Source organism: Salvelinus namaycush, chromosome 35 (assembly GCF_016432855.1).
Source record: "Salvelinus namaycush isolate Seneca chromosome 35, SaNama_1.0, whole genome shotgun sequence".
Classification (NCBI taxonomy): domain Eukaryota; kingdom Metazoa; phylum Chordata; class Actinopteri; order Salmoniformes; family Salmonidae; genus Salvelinus; species Salvelinus namaycush.
Genome location: NC_052341.1, coordinates 31,928,309 through 31,947,022, shown reverse-complemented (window position 1 = coordinate 31,947,022; position 18,714 = coordinate 31,928,309). Strand labels below are relative to the sequence as shown.

General features: G+C 46.0%; 1 protein-coding gene across 1 annotated transcript in view; it reads right to left on the bottom strand.

Annotated features, from left to right (window-relative positions):
• Positions 1-18,714, bottom strand: part of LOC120029692 (SRC kinase signaling inhibitor 1-like) — a 35,814-nt gene continuing 17,100 nt past the window's right edge. Inside the window, exons 3-19 of the mRNA XM_038974961.1 lie at positions 17,669-17,870; positions 14,487-14,616; positions 14,077-14,248; positions 10,752-10,962; positions 10,004-10,670; positions 9,792-9,881; positions 9,602-9,657; positions 5,803-5,963; positions 5,250-5,425; positions 4,936-5,066; positions 2,980-3,127; positions 2,440-2,737; positions 1,892-2,207; positions 1,672-1,808; positions 1,348-1,536; positions 359-421; positions 1-159 (exon numbers count right to left, since the gene is read on the bottom strand). Coding sequence (XP_038830889.1) covers positions 1-159; positions 359-421; positions 1,348-1,536; positions 1,672-1,808; positions 1,892-2,207; positions 2,440-2,737; positions 2,980-3,127; positions 4,936-5,066; positions 5,250-5,425; positions 5,803-5,963; positions 9,602-9,657; positions 9,792-9,881; positions 10,004-10,670; positions 10,752-10,962; positions 14,077-14,248; positions 14,487-14,616; positions 17,669-17,870 — 3,306 coding nt within the window. The remainder of the gene's footprint in view (positions 160-358; positions 422-1,347; positions 1,537-1,671; positions 1,809-1,891; positions 2,208-2,439; positions 2,738-2,979; positions 3,128-4,935; positions 5,067-5,249; positions 5,426-5,802; positions 5,964-9,601; positions 9,658-9,791; positions 9,882-10,003; positions 10,671-10,751; positions 10,963-14,076; positions 14,249-14,486; positions 14,617-17,668; positions 17,871-18,714) is intronic.

Genomic DNA, 18,714 nt, shown 5'->3' with positions numbered 1-18,714 from the left:
CTAGAAGTGGAATACCTGCTGCTGGCCCTGGATCTTGGGGAAGTCCTCTCTCTGCTTCCTGGTCTTGGGCCTCTCGAGGCTGCCTTGCTGGAGGCTCTTCAGTCTAGCCGCTACAGTTGACTGGGCTCCCTTGGATCCCCCTGGTGAGTTGCTTGCATTCTACAGAAGGACAATGAGCATGAGGAAGGTTATGGTCATATTTGAGATGACATTTTGGCTAGAGCCCTAAGCAGTGCACAATATAGGAAATAGAATTTCATTTTGGGCGCAGACAGTCTCACTGGTGCTGATCAGTTTTGCCATGTAAGGGTTTGTGTTTTGAAAGCTGGTCCAAATCCAGCAGATCAATTCTGTTAACCTGAAAGCGGTTGTACCACCTCTGTTTTGACAGCTTCCCTAGTGAGATGTGTCTTGTTTTGATCTGGGAGCGATAAAACGAGACCTTTACAGAGATAAATGTGTCATTTGAGCAGTAAGAGAGCACTGACACTTGCCTTAGTCTGTCAGCAAACCTTGAATTGAAATACGTTATTCCACCTTAACACACTCCATGCAGTATACATGTCATTCCAATATGCACGCCAGAAATGTGGGACTGTCAGTCCTCATAACAGTTAGTTTGTTAGAGAATTAGAGCACAGCTTAGTTAGAATACTGAATGCAGATCAGAATGTAGAATGCAGTCAGTGGAATTAGCAGGGGGGGGGGGGGGGGGAGTGTCATTAGCAAAGTGAGACAGGGGAGTTAGAGTGAATGGAGTTAGACAGTATATGTTTGGTAGTCGAATCCGACAAGATAAGCACTATGCCGTGTTTTCAGCCCAGAGAACTTCTGCATCAAGCAGAATTAGAGGAGAATCTCCATGATCAACAGGCATGTTAGTGGCCCTCGAAGAAACAAGTGCAGTGGAACAGCAGTGACTGAAGCTGGGGGAAGAGGACAGGAGACAGTAGGGCCGCAGGCACTGCAAAAGAAAGTGGGCATTGGGTGGGGGGGCTTAAGGTTTACCTTTCTTCCCAGGAAGCCTGAGGCGCAAGGAAGGGTACGGGCTGCAGGGGTAGGCCTCGGTAGCGTGCTGGGCAGTGAGCGGGGAGGGGACACTTTGACAGTGGTTCGCTGAAATATCTGTCAGGTGGTGTGTGGTGGGTGGTGAGTGGTGTCGTGTGGGAAAGGGTCGCAGAGACAACGTTATCACATTGCTAAGGCACACCGAACATCGACTGCAACAAACAAAATACACACCGCACGTCATATTCTTATACATTTCGTATGCAGCTACTCGAGGTATTCAATTTAGCACCAGCGTAACACGCTGTAAATTACATCAGGGAACAAAGGGACGCCGACCTCTAGTTCAGCAATGATCCTCTTTTCGTCGTCCTCGTCTTTAATCGCCGAGGCGGCGATGACGGGGGGAGTGGAGGTGGGGCGGGGGGTGTCAGACGGTGTCCTTCTCAGCTTGACCAGAGTCTTCGGAGCCTCTCCGTCTTCTGGCTCCAGCTTCTTATAAAAACAAAACAGGGTTGGCCGACATGTCTACAGTGTGTGACAGATCTTTAGAACATCCATACATCCAAATAGTCTATCTCAAAAGTATCTTCAAAAACATTAATGTGTACTTTCATGCTTTGCAGTTATTTCTTGCTCAGCCGTCTCTCTCTCTTACTGTACCTTCTTGGTGGTGACGATCACTTCTCCGGTGCTATTGGTGGTGAGCCCATGGGCTGATGGGAAGCTGCGGCGAGGAGGGGGTGGAGGCGGAGACTTAGAGGGTTTCTCAGTGCGATACCTGGTAACGGTCAGCTCTGCTAAAACACACAATAATATATCTTTATAGGGCAGCTCAGTCATAACTAAAACACAAACAATGTAACGTGGTATTCAGTCTCACCAGATCCGCAACGTGAGCCCCCCTCCAGCTTCTGGGCAGTGACCTGCACCATGTTGGGCTGGTGCTCAGTACTGGTAGTGGTGGTTGTGCTAGTGGTGGTGGAGGTGGTGGTGGTGGTAGTGATGGGGGTGGTAAACTGAGGTTTGGGGTGGGGTTTGGGGGGCACAGCAGGCTTGTTAATCTGCCTGGCAGCAAAGTCTAGGTCTGGGATGGCCTTCATCAGCTCAGCCTGGGTCTCCTCCAGCAGACGGTTGATGTCCTGGGCACTAAACTGGGTCAGACTTGCTCGCTTCTCCTCCCAGTCCCGCTCTGCAGCCTATACAAACACATATATTTGTCAACCCAAATACTGTATATTGGAAATATATTGCAGCAATGTACACGGATATACTGTACATGATAGGGAAAATTTGTCAAATCAGAACATCTATACATTTCCAGGGAAATGGTCACACTGGTAAATGTACCGATTCCCCAGTAAAAATGTACATTTAGCATTGTGAGGGGGATTGTATAGAATATCAAAATAGAGGAGCGGTTTTCCGTACCAGTCTGACCTCCGCAGACACTGATTTGCCAACACCGCGGCGGCTTGGCAGCTCGTCCAGGACCCGGCTTCTGTAGCTGGCCGTAGGGTGGGGGTCCTGCTCAGTTCCCGAAGCGTCTGGGTCACTGCCTGATACGGGCATCCAGTTGGCAAGGCTGGCACTACCACCCAGGTCATTGAGGCTGAGCGGTGGACTGGTCAGTATGTCGAGGTCCAAGCTCTTTCCTGTGTGCTCAGTTCGCTTGGCTGACTGGCTGGAGATGTCATTCTGGCCTTTCCACAGGCCCTCGGTCACTTTCCTGTACATACAGGTGGCATACAATACACTAACAACACACAGCAGTATCAGGGCCCTATTGCATCTATTCTGGTGATCAGTTTTCCGGGATCAGTCAAAAAATAATCATTTTTCATCTGCTGCAACACGTTTACCTTGAAAACCAAGTCACCAGTTGAATGGGGCCCTCGTAACAACCGGTTATAACAATTTAACAACAAGGTGTATATAGCGTATATTGTGCTGTGATGTGTTAAACCATACCTGCGTAGTGTGGTCAGTGTGTCGGTCATGGTGTTACAGCGTTTCAGCAGTGAGTCCAGTCTGTGTGGCTCCTCCTTCAGGAACTTCACAGCCTCCACTTCCACCCTCAACACCACGCGCATCTTACTCTGCAGACTGGGGAACTGGTCTGGAGGGAGGGAGGGAGGGAGGGAGGGAGGGAGGGAGAGAGGGAGGGAGGGAGGGAGGGAGGGAGGGAGGGAGGGAGGGAGGGAGGGAGGGAGGGAGGGAGAGAGGGAGGGAGGGAGGGAGAGAGGGAGAGAGAGAGAGAGAGGAAATAAGCATAATTAAATCAACGAGAGAGGGAAGGAGGCTATATCCAAGCTTGTTTGTAAAACAGTCATGCAGTGTCTTTGTGTCTCCTGTCATGCTCTCTGCCGGGGCTCGCTGTACTCTCTGCCCCCTACGGCGTGGGGGAAGTGATTTCAGGGTAATTTAGGTGCACAACAAATCTGGTATCACATCAGTTGTTAAACAAGCATCTCGTTCTACTGTGTGGTGTTTAGCCATGATGCTACACGTGAACATCTGCATGTGGGAGCACATCTTCCTGAATCAGACACTCCTATTATGGGCGTTCACCTGCCTAATCACTGACACCATTAACACGATGTGACAGATTGCAATTATCTAGAAAGGTCAATTCTATACGAGGGGTCAATTTTATTCCATCCAAACGTAGCAGGCTTTCACACAGCTAATTGCCTCATTGTTGCATCTTCCTGTGTCGTTAACGCCCATATACTACAGTACCAGTCAAAAGTTTGGGCACACCTTCTCATTCAAGGGTTTTTCTTTATTTTTACTATTTTCTACATTGTAGAATAATAGTGAAGACATCAAACCTATGAAATAACACATATGGAATCATGTAGTAACCGAAAAAGTGTTAAACAAATCAAAACATAATTTATATTTGAGATTCTTCAAAGTAGCCACCCTTTGCCTTGATGACAGCTTTGCACAATCTTGGCATTCTATCAACCAGCTTCGTGAGGAATGCTTTTCCAACAGTCTTGAAGGAGTTCCCACATTTGCTGAGCACTTATTGTCTGCTGTTCCTTCACTCTGCCGTCTGACTCATCCCAAACCATCTCAATTGGGTTGAGGTCGGGTGATTGTGGAGGCCAGGTCATCTGATGCAGCACTCCATCACTATCCTTTTTGGTCAAATAGCCCTTACACAGCCTGGAGGTGTGTTGGGTCATTGTCCTGTTGAAAAACAAATGATAGTCCCACTAAGTGCAAACCAGATGGGATGGCGTATTGCTGCAGAATGCTGTGGTAGCCATGCTGGTTAAGTGTGCCTTGAATTCTAAATAAATCACAGATAGTGTCACCATCACACCTCCTCCTTCATGCTTCACGGTGGGAACCACACATGCGGCGATCATCCGTTCCCCTAATCTGCTTGAAGAAACTTTCAAAGTTCTTGAAATGTTCCAGATTGACTGACCTTCATGTCTTAAAGTAATGATGGACTGTCGTTTCTCTTTGCTTATTTGAGTTGTTCGTGCCATAATATGGGCTTGGTCTTTTACCAAATAATGCTATCTTCTGTATACCACCCCTACCATGTCACAACACAACTGATTGCTTTAAATGCATAAGGAAAGAAATTCCACAAATTCACTTATAAGAAGGCACTCCTTTTAATTGAAATGCATTCCAGGTGACTACCTCATGAACCTGGTTGAGAGAATGCCAAGAGTCTGCAAAGCTGTCATCAATGCAAAGGGTGGCTACTTTGAAGAATCTCAAATACAAAATATGTTTTTATTTGTTTAACACTTTGTGGTTACTACATGATTCCATTTGTGCTATTTCATAGTTTTGATATCTTCACTTTTATTCTACAGTGTAGAAAATTGTAAAAAAATAAAGAAAAACATTGGAATGAGTATGTATCTAATTTTTTGACTGGTACTGTATGCTTACTCTTGAGCTCTGTGAGGGTCTCTCCCAAAGACCTTAGCTCCATACTCTTCTGCTCCACTTCCTGCTCAGTCACCAGGCCGTGGTTGACTGACGAGTTCCTCTGCAGTTCCTCCACTGACTTCTCCAGATCACTTTGGACACCAAAAAATGACATCAGTATAGCATAACAACAAAGTGGCCACCAAGTACGCAGGCACTACACGGTTCCAGCTCAAACACACCATCTTTTTTTCTATCTGAGCAGTTTGCACTATTTCTTCATTCACACTGACCCTATCTTGAGTTAGAGACCCTGAATTAAAGGCTAAACTCACTGCAGTTGCTGGATGAGCAGCTCTTCCTGGTTGAGGTACTTGAGTCTCTCCTCCTCCACTAGGAGGCGCTGCCTCTGCAAAGGGTCCTCCTGGGTCCGCATGGCATCCAGCATCATAAGGCTCAGCTCCGACTCGGTCTGCCTCAGCAGGGACTGTACTGAGTCCTGGTTCTCCAACTGGGAGGGGAGACATCGACAGACTCAAATACATGTTATTGGGACATACACACACTTAGACAATACATCAAACAAGCATAAGTCAAAGCAAGCACAAAGTCCAGTCGTCACACACAAAGCTCTGACGAAGGCCTTGACGCCGATACGTAAAGCTTACTAAAGAGCAGTGATACGAGCAAGAGAAGTGATTGATACATAAACACATGTAAAAACAAACAGTGCCTTGAGAAATGTGTGTGTGTGTGTGTGTGTGTGTGTGTGTGTGTGTGTGTGTGTGTGTGTGTGTGTGTGTGTGTGTGTGTGTGTGTGTGTGTGTGTGTGTGTGTGTGTGTGTGTGTGTGTGTGTGTACACGGCCACACTGCTCTCTGGTGCTCACCTGGATGTTGCGCAGCTGGGACAGTTGTTTGCGCAGCTCGCTGGTGTTCTGCTGCAGGCCATGCAGGTGGATCTGCATCTGCAGCCGCGACACCGTCAGTGGCTGGGAGGACCCGACGAGTGGTGGCGGCATCAGGGCCAACGGAGCCGACGGTGTCAGGGCTGGCCAATCAGAAAGTAGGATTAGGGTCTCACGACGGTGCATTCTACTGTCACTGTAGCCAATTATATCATCCATCGTAAAGTGGGGAGGGACGACAGGATTATTCACAGGTGCAATGGTGATTGACAGAATGGGGAAGGTTTTAAGGACACACAGAGCCATATCCGAAGCTGTATTTCTTTACATACATTTAAATTCCAGGGGCAACAACAGAGCATCCACAACAAGCCCGAGCGATAAAGTCTTTGACGCTTGGGGTTGAAATGGCACAATGGTCCATTGAAATGACAATGAACATATAGCTTTGCTATATGGCAATTTCTCAGGCACGTTTTCTCATGCATAACAAAATAAAGACTAAGTCACTCACAAACTTCAGAGTTCAGCCGAACTAACTCTTATTGCTTGACATGGGAAATACCTGAATTGCTTTGAAAATAGCCCATTAGCATTGATAACATGCCAGGCAAAGAAACGTCAAATTGTTTTTGTAATTTCGGTGAACTATTCTTTCAGAGGAGATGGTTAAAACACAAGGTCGTAAAAAAAGAATGTGACAATTTGAACTGAGGAGCAGACGTACGGCAGTATGCTGCTCAACTGACTTCCTGTGAGATCTCTAACTTGCACTGGGAGACAGAGAAATTGGAGCTTGGCACAACTCATTGTAGAAGAACACCTTGTTCTGGGGGAGGGCATGTGACAGTTACTGTGCATTTCTAGGTTCATTGTCTAACTAAAGCCGACCTTCTAATACCTGTCTGGAATGGGCGTAGATAAAGAAGTGAATGGCCTATTTTCATCTGACAGCACAAAATCCCCTTTCACACAGACGACTTCCTGCAATTAACCGTTGTTTTGCAGGTCTGTGTGAGCGGTATCAGGAATAGAAATAAGTCTTGATCTACCCACAAAGTAACCTAACCATACCATTACCGATGATAACAAGACGAGCGAAATAACATTCCAGCATGAACACTAGGGATTGGGAAACATATTCTGAGCCCAGTCCTGAATCCAGACACTGAACGCAGACATAAAGAACAAGAGAATCAAGACAGAATCCGCACAAAAAGTCAAAGTGCATCAAACGAGAGACGCCAACTATAAGGGAAGCAGTCTGTAATTGAGACACACAGGGAAAAGAGGATGAGGACTTCGGACAAGATACCTTTCTTGTTTTTTAACCGTCCAGCTAAAATAAGGCACAAGAAGCATGGCATAAGCAAACACACACTTGATGGTTCTTCATGCACATTGGTCACACGTGAGTAATACACATACGGTAAGCAGCTCAGCTACAGAACATTTACAATGCTACGCAATGGATCATGTTATTTATATTGCAATGCTCTGCAACCCTAACCCTTACTCTTTATACTGCAATGCTCTGCAACCCTTACTCTTTATACTGCAATGCTCTGCAACCCTAACCCTTACTCTTTATATTGCCAAGTCAATGGGACACAGTGAAAAGTCAATGTATATTTGTTTTCAGGTATCCCTGATTGATACTTACTGTCTGTCTCAGAGCAGTAATTGGCCGTCTCAATCTTGTCCCTGGGAAAGACAAAATAACTTTAGGTCCCCACTCCGTGTGTACTGTATGTACTGAATGTACTGTATGTACTGAATGTACTGAATGTACTGTATGTACTGAATGTACTGTATGTACTGTCTGTACTGTCTGTACTGTATGTACTGAATGTACTGTAGGTACTGAATGTGCTGAATGTGCTGAATGTACTGTATGTACTGTATGTACTGAATGTACTGTATGTACTGAATGTACTGTCTGTACTGAATGTACTGAATGTACTGTATGTACTGAATGTACTGTATGTACTGTATGTGCTGAATGTACAGTATGTACTGTATGTACTGTATGTACTGTATGTACTGTCTGTACTGTCTGTACTGTATGTACTGTATGTACTGAATGTACTGTATGTACTGTATGTACTGAATGTACTGTATGTGCTGTATGTGCTGAATGTGCTGAATGTGCTGTATGTACTGTATGTACTGAATGTACTGAATGTGCTGAATGTACTGAATGTACTGTATGTACTGTATGTACTGAATGTACTGTATGTACTGAATGTACTGTATGTACTGTATGTGCTGAATGTGCTGAATGTACTGAATGTACTGTATGTACTGAATGTACTGTCTGTACTGTATGTACTGTATGTACTGTATGTGCTGAATGTGCTGAATGTACTGAATGCACTGAATGTACTGTATGTACTGAATGTACTGAATGTACTGTATGTACTGAATGTACTGAATGTACTGTCTGTACTGAATGTACTGTATGTACTGAATGTACTGATTGTACTGAATGTACTGTATGTACTGTATGTACTGAATGTACTGTATGTACTGAATGTACTGAATGTACTGTCTGTACTGAATGTACTGGATGTACTGGATGTACTGGATGTACTGAATGTACTGAATGTACTGTATGTACTGAATGTACTGTATGTACTGTATGTGCTGAATGTACAGTATGTACTGTATGTACTGTATGTACTGTATGTACTGTCTGTACTGTCTGTACTGTATGTACTGTATGTACTGAATGTACTGTATGTACTGTATGTACTGAATGTACTGTATGTGCTGTATGTGCTGAATGTGCTGAATGTGCTGTATGTACTGTATGTACTGAATGTACTGAATGTGCTGAATGTACTGAATGTACTGTATGTACTGAATGTACTGAATGTACTGTATGTACTGAATGTACTGTATGTACTGTATGTGCTGAATGTGCTGAATGTACTGAATGTACTGTATGTACTGAATGTACTGTCTGTACTGTATGTACTGTATGTACTGTATGTGCTGAATGTGCTGAATGTACTGAATGCACTGAATGTACTGTATGTACTGAATGTACTGAATGTACTGTATGTACTGAATGTACTGAATGTACTGTATGTACTGAATGTACTGTATGTACTGTATGTGCTGAATGTGCTGAATGTACTGAATGTACTGTATGTACTGAATGTACTGTCTGTACTGTATGTACTGTATGTACTGTATGTGCTGAATGTGCTGAATGTACTGAATGCACTGAATGTACTGTATGTACTGAATGTACTGAATGTACTGTATGTACTGAATGTACTGAATGTACTGTCTGTACTGAATGTACTGTATGTACTGAATGTACTGATTGTACTGAATGTACTGTATGTACTGTATGTACTGAATGTACTGTATGTACTGAATGTACTGAATGTACTGTCTGTACTGAATGTACTGGATGTACTGGATGTACTGGATGTACTGGATGTACTGGATGTGCTGAATGTACAGTATGTGCTGTGTGTGTGTGTGTGTGTGTGTGTGTGTGTGTGTGTGTGTGTGTGTGTGTGTGTGTGTGTGTGTGTGTGTGTGTGTGTGTGCAACGGACGTCAGTGTGATGCTAACAGTATATCTTCCTCCACTGTCTGTCCCCCCATACCGGGCTTTAAACATTGATCCTCTGCTTCGCAACACACGACAGTCCTCCTTGCCAACGTACTAACCGTTTGAGCGTTTGAAAACTATCTAATTTGATAGCTCCACATCTAGCTGTGGAGTGAGCTTACGGGAACGTTCTTAACTGCGTTACACTCACCCCTTCTAAACTCGCTATGCAGCAAAAGCGAGACCCGGCCGTTGAGCTGAGCCCAACTGCCAATCCAGGTCACGGCACCAGTGAAACGGACGTCAGTGTGCTGCTAACAGTTTAGCTTCCTCCACTGTCCCCCACCGTTACATGTGCGCCTGTGTGTGTTCGTGTGTGCATGCTTGCGTGTGTGTCTCACGGGCTCTCGGCCTCTGGTCCCCTGGTCAGAACAGTCTGCAGTAGACCAGTCAGACTGGCTATCTGTTTCTCCATGGCCTCCATGCGCCCCCTTTTGCAATGACAAACATAGGGTATGAGTCAGTTTAGATACACACAAATACCCATCACAGACACATAAAACGTACATGCACACACCACACACACCAGACACACACACACTGGCACTCTTACCTGGTCTCTGTCTCATTGCCTGGTAGAGGTGAACTGAAACCTGGTGCTGAACTGAAACCACCGCCCTCCCCTCCAGGTCCAGCCATTAAGCACAGCTGATCAGACCCCAACCCTGACCCCTGACCCCTAGCTTTGGGACTCTCCCCGAACATGGAGGAGGATACTGAGTCCCTCCGCAGGGTCTGCCTCCCAGGGGAGCCCCGGCCGGGCATGGTGCCTGAATACGAGTCCCTCATGTCGGGGATTTTCTGCGGAGACGAGGGGGGTGGCACCCGGAAGCCCATGGCCAACATGGACGCGGCGTAGGCTGCATCATTATACAGTGGGCCTCCAGGCCTGTAGAGGACGCCACTGTCCATCAGCTCTCCTTGCAGCGCCGCCGCCGAGTAGGAAGTGAGGGAGCGCACGGATCCGGGTCCCAACCCTCCTCCGCCCCCTCCGCCTCCTCCACGCCGGTAGAGAGAGCCGTAGGCGTCCCCTCTCGGGGGTAGAGATGAGTGGGGGCCCGCCAGGCTGAGGCGGCCTCCTTCCTGGCCCAGGGAATAGGGGTCGGCATAGATCCCCCCTGCATCGCCCCGCAGGAGCACCATGCTCCTGGAGCCAGTGCCATGGACCTCCTCATCGGGCTTAACATCCCTACGCTCCAGGATGGCACTGGGGGAGAAACCTGCCTGGGCGTGGTGCTGTAGCTGGGGCTGGTGGTGGAGCTGCTGGGGGTGATGCTGGTGGTGGGCCGCACTCTGGCCACCTGGCGAGGAATGGTGGGGGTGGGGGAGAGAGTGGGTTTGGGGATGATGCTGGGGGTGAGGTTGCCCAGCGTAAGAGGATGGGCGGCCCCCACTGTAGAGGAGACGGATGCGGGACGGCGAGCCGGAGGGGGCAGAGGCGGAGGAGGCAGGGGTGTTGCTGAGGCGACGGTTGGGCGGGGAATCCTGCTGGGGCGTGTACACCATATCCCTCTGTCACCAGAGGAAGAGAGGACGGATAGAAATAAACAGCAACATTCACGATAGAATAGAGTGGAAAAGAAGAGAATAGAGCAGAATAGAGCAGAAGCAGAACAGAGTGATGTAGAATAGAATAGAACAGGTTAAGGTACAACAGAATAGAGTACAATAGAGCAGATACCACACAATATTACAGGTGATTCAAAGATTGCTCATCAAAGACCGGCCTCCTGGGCTTTTCACGCATGACATTGTCTAGGGTTTATCGAGAATGATTAGACAAACAGAAAACATCCAGTCAGCGGCAGTCCTGTGGGTGAAAACAGCTCGTTGAGGAGAGAGGTGGAAGAAGAACGGCAAGAATCGTGCACGCTAACAGGCGGGCCACAAACAGCTCGTCAGTCCTTGTCATGGATGGGCTATTGCAGCAGACAACCACACCAGGTTCCACTACTATCAGCTAAAAACAAGACGAAGCGGCTCCAGTGGGCACGCGATCACCAACGCTGGACAATTGAGGAGTGGAAAAACATTGTCTGGTCCGATGAATCCCGGTTCCTGTTGCGTCATGCTGATGGCAGAGTCAGGATTTGGCGTAAGCAGTATGAGTCCATGGCCCCATTATGCCTGATGTCAATGGTACAGGCTGGTGGGTGTTGTGTATTGGTGTGGGGAATGTTTTCATGGCACACGTTAGGTAACTTGATACCAATTGAGAAACGTTTCCATTCCCGAAGAATTAAGGCTGTTCTGGAGGCAAAGGGGTGTCTGACTTGGTACTAGATGGGTGTACCTAATAAACTGGCAACTGAGTGTATATACCTGCTGTATAATAACCTCCCTGACAATACAACCCCCAATGGATTCTACACACACACTGGAGTAATGACTGGAGCGCCTTCATCTCCACCATCTCCATCCTGTATCTTAGCAACTGCCTCCATATCTACAGGAAAATAATCCCACTAGATGTGAGCGACTAGGCAGGGGCTGACCACCACCACATCTCACACTAGATCCCCAAGCCCCACTGTCATACAGAATGTCCGTCATAGATCAAAGCAGATCACATTGTCGCTATATCTCCTCCCACTCCTCTAGCCTGTCACCTCATAACCAACATGCCAATCAATCTCCACTAAGCCATGCCATCCATCCATTTGTCCTTCCATCCTCCCTGTCTCAGTGCAGTGCTACTCGGTGGTCCTCAGTCATGGTTTACCGTCTGCAATCAGATAGTAATCTCTGCTCGGCTGGCTAATGTCCCCTTTACTCACCTCTGTACCGGAGCTCCTATCTCTCAGATTCCTCCTATCCTCCAGCACATAAAACCCAAGGTAAACCAAGTCGCTTGATAAAGCCATGAAACGCAAGGGAGAATTCAGAGCTGAGTGGAGGGAAAATTCGGAGCTGAGTTGTGGTGAGCTGTATTGTGCGTAAGGGTGGTTGCAAAGTAAATCTCGGGGGAGATGCGATATTTGACCTCCAAAACACACAGGGCAGCTGCAATTCTCACACACACGCACGCACGCACGCACGCACACACACACACACACACACACACAAACACACACAAACACACACACTACACAGACGCACATGCACAAGGGCCCCCTAGGGTGGTTGATTGACATGAGTGGAAGTGGCAGAAGTGGAAAAATCTCTCTCTTTCTCTCCCCTCTCTTCCCCCTCTCATATTCTCACTTTCTATCGTCTTATTTTCTCCTTCTTTTCATCCCTGTCTAGAGTGACACAATGCCAGTTCTATACTGTGTACGCCAACGTTTCCCAATCTACGGTATTTGAGTTGTCGTCCACCAAAACCCAAAGCAAATCAAATGTTATTGGTCACATGCACCGAATACAACAGGTGTAAACTATACACTGAAATGCTTACTAATAATCCCATTCCCAACAGTGCAGTTAAAAAGTAAGACAAATAATAGTACTTTTGCTAAATAAAAAAGGAAATAGTAACACAATATAAACAATAACGAGGCAATTTACAAGGAGCACCAGTACCTAGTCAATGTGCAGTGGTTCGAGCTGGTTGTGTGGGTAGAGTCTAGTGAATGTGCATAGAGCCAGTGCAAGGGAGTCAGCGCAAAACAATTAAGATAAAGAAAGAACAATAAAGGGGGTCAAAGTAAATAGTCCGGGTATCCATTTGATTAACTGTTCAGCAGTCTTAGAAGAAGCTGTTCAGGTGCCTTTTGGTCACAGACTTGGTGCTCCGGTACCGCTTGCCATGCGGTAGCAGAGAGAACAGTCTATGACTTGGGCGCCTGGAGTCTTCTGACATTTTTATGGCCTTCCGCTGACACCGCCTGGTATTGAGGTCCCGGATGGCGGGGAGTTCAGCCCCAGTGATGTACTAGGCCGTACTCACCACCCTGTGTAGCGACTTGAGATCGGACGCCGAGCAGTTGCCATACCAAGCGGTGATGCAGCCAGTCAAGATGCTCTCAACGGTGCAGCTGTAGAACTTTTTGAGGATCTGAGAGGGCACATGACGAATCTTTTTAACCTCCTGAGATTGAAGAGGCGTTGTCGTACCCTCTTCACGACTGTGTTGGTGTGTTTGGATCACGACAGGTCCTTAGTGATGTGGACACTGAGGAACTTGCAGTTCTCAAATCACACTTTGTGGTGTCCCGTTACATACACAGAGCCGTGTCTCTAGCCGACCCACCATTTGAGAACAGCTGTGTATGTACAACATTACACAACATTATCAGTCAGCAAACAGACTTTTTTTTGCCTTGGAGGGAAACAGCTTGGCATGGATTCAAAAACAGCAACAGTGGTGCTACTATTGTACTAGCATATTGCTTGTTCATGCGGACTAGAGACTGGCTGAGTTTAATTTGTGCTCCAGTAGGTTACATAATGACTATCCTTTTTTTCCATTTGTAAACAACATCCTATCAATGTCAGAACAGCATGAGTAGCGACAAATATAATGGTATTTAGGGCAAAGGACTACTTGGCTCAGTATTTGTACTCAATTCTGTAGAGAGCTTTAGTGACCACCGCTCCTGATGGCGAGCAACGCCCACACATACAGATGGAGAGACAGAGAGACTGACTGACAGACAGACACAAATACCCCCATTCTACTCTCACCCGGAGGTCTCCGTTGGCCAGGTGTGGGTTGTGGTGACTGGGGTAGGTGCCGTAGACAGTCTCCTTGCAGTAGATCTTGATGACACAGCGGTCCTGGACGTCTCGGGGGTCCTCCAGCTCATAGAAGACGTTACGGGCCTCATCCTTGATGAGCAGGGCCGTGCTGGGGCACCTGAACACGGGCATTGACACCTGAGCATTTGACCTCTACATTACCTTTCGTTTACAATTTAATTACATAATAAAAAATATTTTAAAAAAAATCAATTCATATGGTTCATCTGCATCTTATCAGCTAATGAATCTGATATTATATTAGAAAAAGTATTTTTTTTTTGTAATGTAAATTGTTATGAGAGTGTTATGTAGCCTTTATAACAGAGCATTCTAGTAGAGTGTGATAAAACCACCTGAGCATTGCCATGGTGAGCCTCTGGGGGAACATGTGGACGATGAGGGCCCTCAGGGTCTCCAGGCTGGTCAGTTCATGGGTCAGGTGCACCCTCCTCATCTCCTCCCCCAGCTGGAGGAAGAGAATGCCTAAGGGGGAGGCAGGGGGAGGCAGATGAAGGGAGGCAGGAGGAGAGGAGAGGGGAGAGGAGTGTCAATTGACTGTAATGACTCAACAAACACATGCACATGCTGTACAGTCAGGTCCAACATTTTTGGCGAAGATGTCCTTGTACTGGGTAAAGTTCATGATGCCGTTGACCGTAACAAGGGCCCTAGGACCAGTGGCAGCAAAATAACCCCATAACATCAAAGATCCACCACCATATTTTACAGTAGGAATTTGTTACAGTTGGTATGGGGTTCTTTTCTGCATATGCATCTTTCTTTCGAAGCAAAACCCATGGCATGTGCATGGCCAAACAGCTACTGCATATTTTCTAGTCGTCTGACCATAGCACCTTTTTCAATCCAAGTGCCAACGCCGTTTACCAAACTCCAGGGGTTTGCATTTGTTGGATGACATGAAAATAGAACTCTTTGGCCACGCACATCTGTAGAAACAATATGCACATGCAGAAAAGAAGCACATACAGTGCATTGGGAAAGTATTCAGACACCTTCACTTTTTCCACTTTTTCTTACGTTACAGCTCATTCTAAAAGGGATTAAATTAATATTTTTTGTCATCGATCTACACACAATACTCCATAATGACAAAGCGAAAAGAGGTTTTTAGAAATGTTAGCAAGGAACAGAAATACCCTATTTACATAAGTATTCAGACCCTTTGCTATGAGACAAAAAATGGAGCTCAGGTGCATCCTGTTTCCATTGATCGTCCTTAAGATGTTTCTACAACTTGATTGGAGTCCACCTGTGGTAAATTCAATTGACTGGACATGATTTGGAAAGGCACACACCGGTTCGTATAAGGTCCGACAGTGCATGTCAGAGCAAAAACCAAGCCATGAGGTCAAAGGAATTGTCCGTAGTGCTCCGAGACAGAATTGTGTCAATGCACAGAAAAATGTCTGCGGCATTGAAGGTCCCCAAGAACACAGTGTCCTCCATCATTCTTACATGGAAGAAGTTTGGAACCACCAAGACTATTCCTAGAGCTGGCCGCCCGGCCAAACTAAGCAATCGGTGAAGAAGGGCCTTGGTCAGGGAGTTAACCAAGAACCCGATGGTCACTCTGACAAAGGTCCACAGCTCCTCTGTGGAGACGGGAGAACCTTCCAGAAGGATATCCATCTCTGCAGCACTCCACCAATCAGGCCTTTATGGTAGAGTGGCAGACAGAAGCCAGTCATCAGAAAAGGCAAATGACAGCCTGCTTGGAGTTTGCCAAAAGGATTCTCTGGTCTGATATAACCAAGATTGAACTCTTTGGCCTGAATGCCAAGCGTCACGTGTGGAGGAAACCAGGCACCGCTCATCACCTGGTCAACACAATCCCTATGGTGAAGCATGTTGGTTTCAGCATCATGCTGTGGGAATGTTTTTCAGCAGCAGGGACTGGGAGACTAGTCAGGATCGAGGGAAAGATGAATGGAGCAAAGTACAGAGAGATCCTTGATGAAAACCTGCTCCAGAGCACTCAGTACCTCAGACTGGGGCAAAAGTTCACCTTCAAACAAGACAACAAACCTAAGCACACAGCCAAGACAACGCTGGATTGGCTTTGGGACAAACCTCAATGTCCTTGAGTGGCTCAGCCAGAGCCCGGACTTGAATCCGATCGAACATCTCTGGAGATACCTGAAAATAGCTGTGCAGCGACACTCCTCATCCAACTTGACAGAGTTTGAAAGGATCTCTAGAGAATAATGGGAGAAACTCCCCAAATTGAGGTGTGCCAAGCTTGTAGCGTCATACCCAAGAAGACTTGAGGCTGTAATCACTGTCAAAGGTGCGCGAACAAAGTACTGAGTAAAGAGTCTGAATACTTATGTAAATGTGATATTTATATTTTATAAATTTGTATAAATCTGCCAACATGTCCAAAAACCAGTTTTTTCTTTGTTATTATTGGGTATTGTTTGTAGATTGATTTAATCTATTTAGAATAAGGCATTAACGTAACAAAATGTGGGAAAAGTGAAGGGGTCTTAATACTTTTCGAATGACATTTACTGTAAAATATTGTGGTGGATCTTTGATGTTATGGGGCTATTTTGCTTCCACTGGTCCTGGTGCCCTTCTTAAGGTTAATGGCATCAAGAACTTTACCCAGTACAAGGACATTTTAGACAAAAACCTGGTTGCCTCTGCCATAAGGCTGAAACTTTGCCGCAAGTGGATCTTCCAGCAAGAAAATAAACCCAAGCACACATCAAAATCCACAAATAAATGACTAATTGACCACAAAATCAACCTTTTGCCATCTCAGTCTCCGGGAATTGATACACATTGAAAACGTGTGGTTTGAATTGAAGAGGGCAGTCCATAAGCGCAGACGAAGGATATCAAAGATCTGGAAAGATTCTGTATGGGTGAATGTTCTAAGATCCCTCCCAATGTGTTCTCCAATCACGTCTCAATTTTTTTTTGAAGGCTCAGTGCCATTATCCTTGCAAAGTGAGGTATTGAAAGGTAGTGAAAAGAGGGGTGACAATAACTTCTACCGTTATCTTTTAGAGAAAAAACTATATTACTTGTTCAACAAATATCTTTCTCTGAGCAATTATTATTAGTATCAAATAATATAATTTCCCAATTTTTCTCAGCATACAATACATATAATATATTTATACAAAATATACAATTTAATTAATTTTATGCAGTATATTTTGCTCATCTTTGTCAAGGGTGACAATAATTTGGGAGCTGATTGTTCACGCGAACACTCACACACTGATCTTCTACACACAGGACAGACGACAGAGATAACAATCTCACCTGTATGCCGGGGCTTTTTCAAAATGAATTTGTGACTCATTCGAAATAGAACCACGTACACACTTAGATCTGCAATTAGCCAAATATTGAGAACGTGATCCTAATGCCTCTGATGAATACGAATAGAACTCCCTTGAGAGCTGGCGTATCTGCAACCACAAAGATGGCACAGATGGTTGCTACGACTGTGGTTAATATGACCGTGAAATGACCCTGATATGACCGTGGTTGTTCAGACCTGGCGCGCGGAGCTTGGCCTGGCTGGATGAGCGCGCCAGGGGCAGGCTCTGGCGGAGACGGTTCATGCGGTTGAACCCGAGGGGAACTTCAGCCTCAGACATGGTTTCCAGACTCTCAGCCGAGGCAAAGGATACTCTGCTGGCCTGGTCGGCTAGAGCCGGCTGGTTGGGGTTGGGCCGGATCACACGGGGGGTACGGGCCTGTGAGATAGAGAGAGAGAGACAGATTGATACAATCAAAACGGCAAAACAACAAAAAACACAACAGCAAAGCCACACAGCTGCTGTTAAATCACCACACACACAAAACAACACAACCACTGCAAGACAGGCAACCAATAACACGAGATAAAACCACCAGACACAACAAAACAATCCCAGACAGAGAGACAAAACAGCATAGCAGTTTCCTCAGGGTGAGACAACTGCCTAAAACACAGCAGCAGCCACCAAAACGGTTGCAATAAACATGTCTTGCAAAGCTTCCAGAAAATCTATTGACGTGTATATAAATATATATTATTAATGCTATGTAAATCATGTGGTCTTGAGTGTTTAATGCCAGATTCACCAGTATCAACTCCACAGAGAATTAGAGGAACCAAAAGAACGCTAACGAACAAAGCTAAGGCTTCAGAACTTGTTCTCAACTAGCTTACCTGGTTAAATAAAGGTGAAATAAAATTTAAATTAAAAAAAGACTTCACCTGCCCAATTTGAACCACAGAGAGAAGATGAAGATGTGAGGAAATATGAGGAAATGGACCTCTCGTTTCAGCAGTGCATTGCAGGAGTCGCTAGAGCAGGTTGTTTATAATGAATCCCTATGGACAGACATTTTCCAGCCCAAAGACTACACTAATGAGCTCTGACAGTTCTCTGTGAACACTGCTCACATTCACTTATGCATTTGTTGTCTTCCTAACCACCACAGTTGGGCTGGCTTTGATGTGTTGTGCCAGCAATAGGCACACCCAAGCTGTACATGGCGGTATACTCACACAAACACACGCAAATACATACAAACACACACATGCAAATGCGC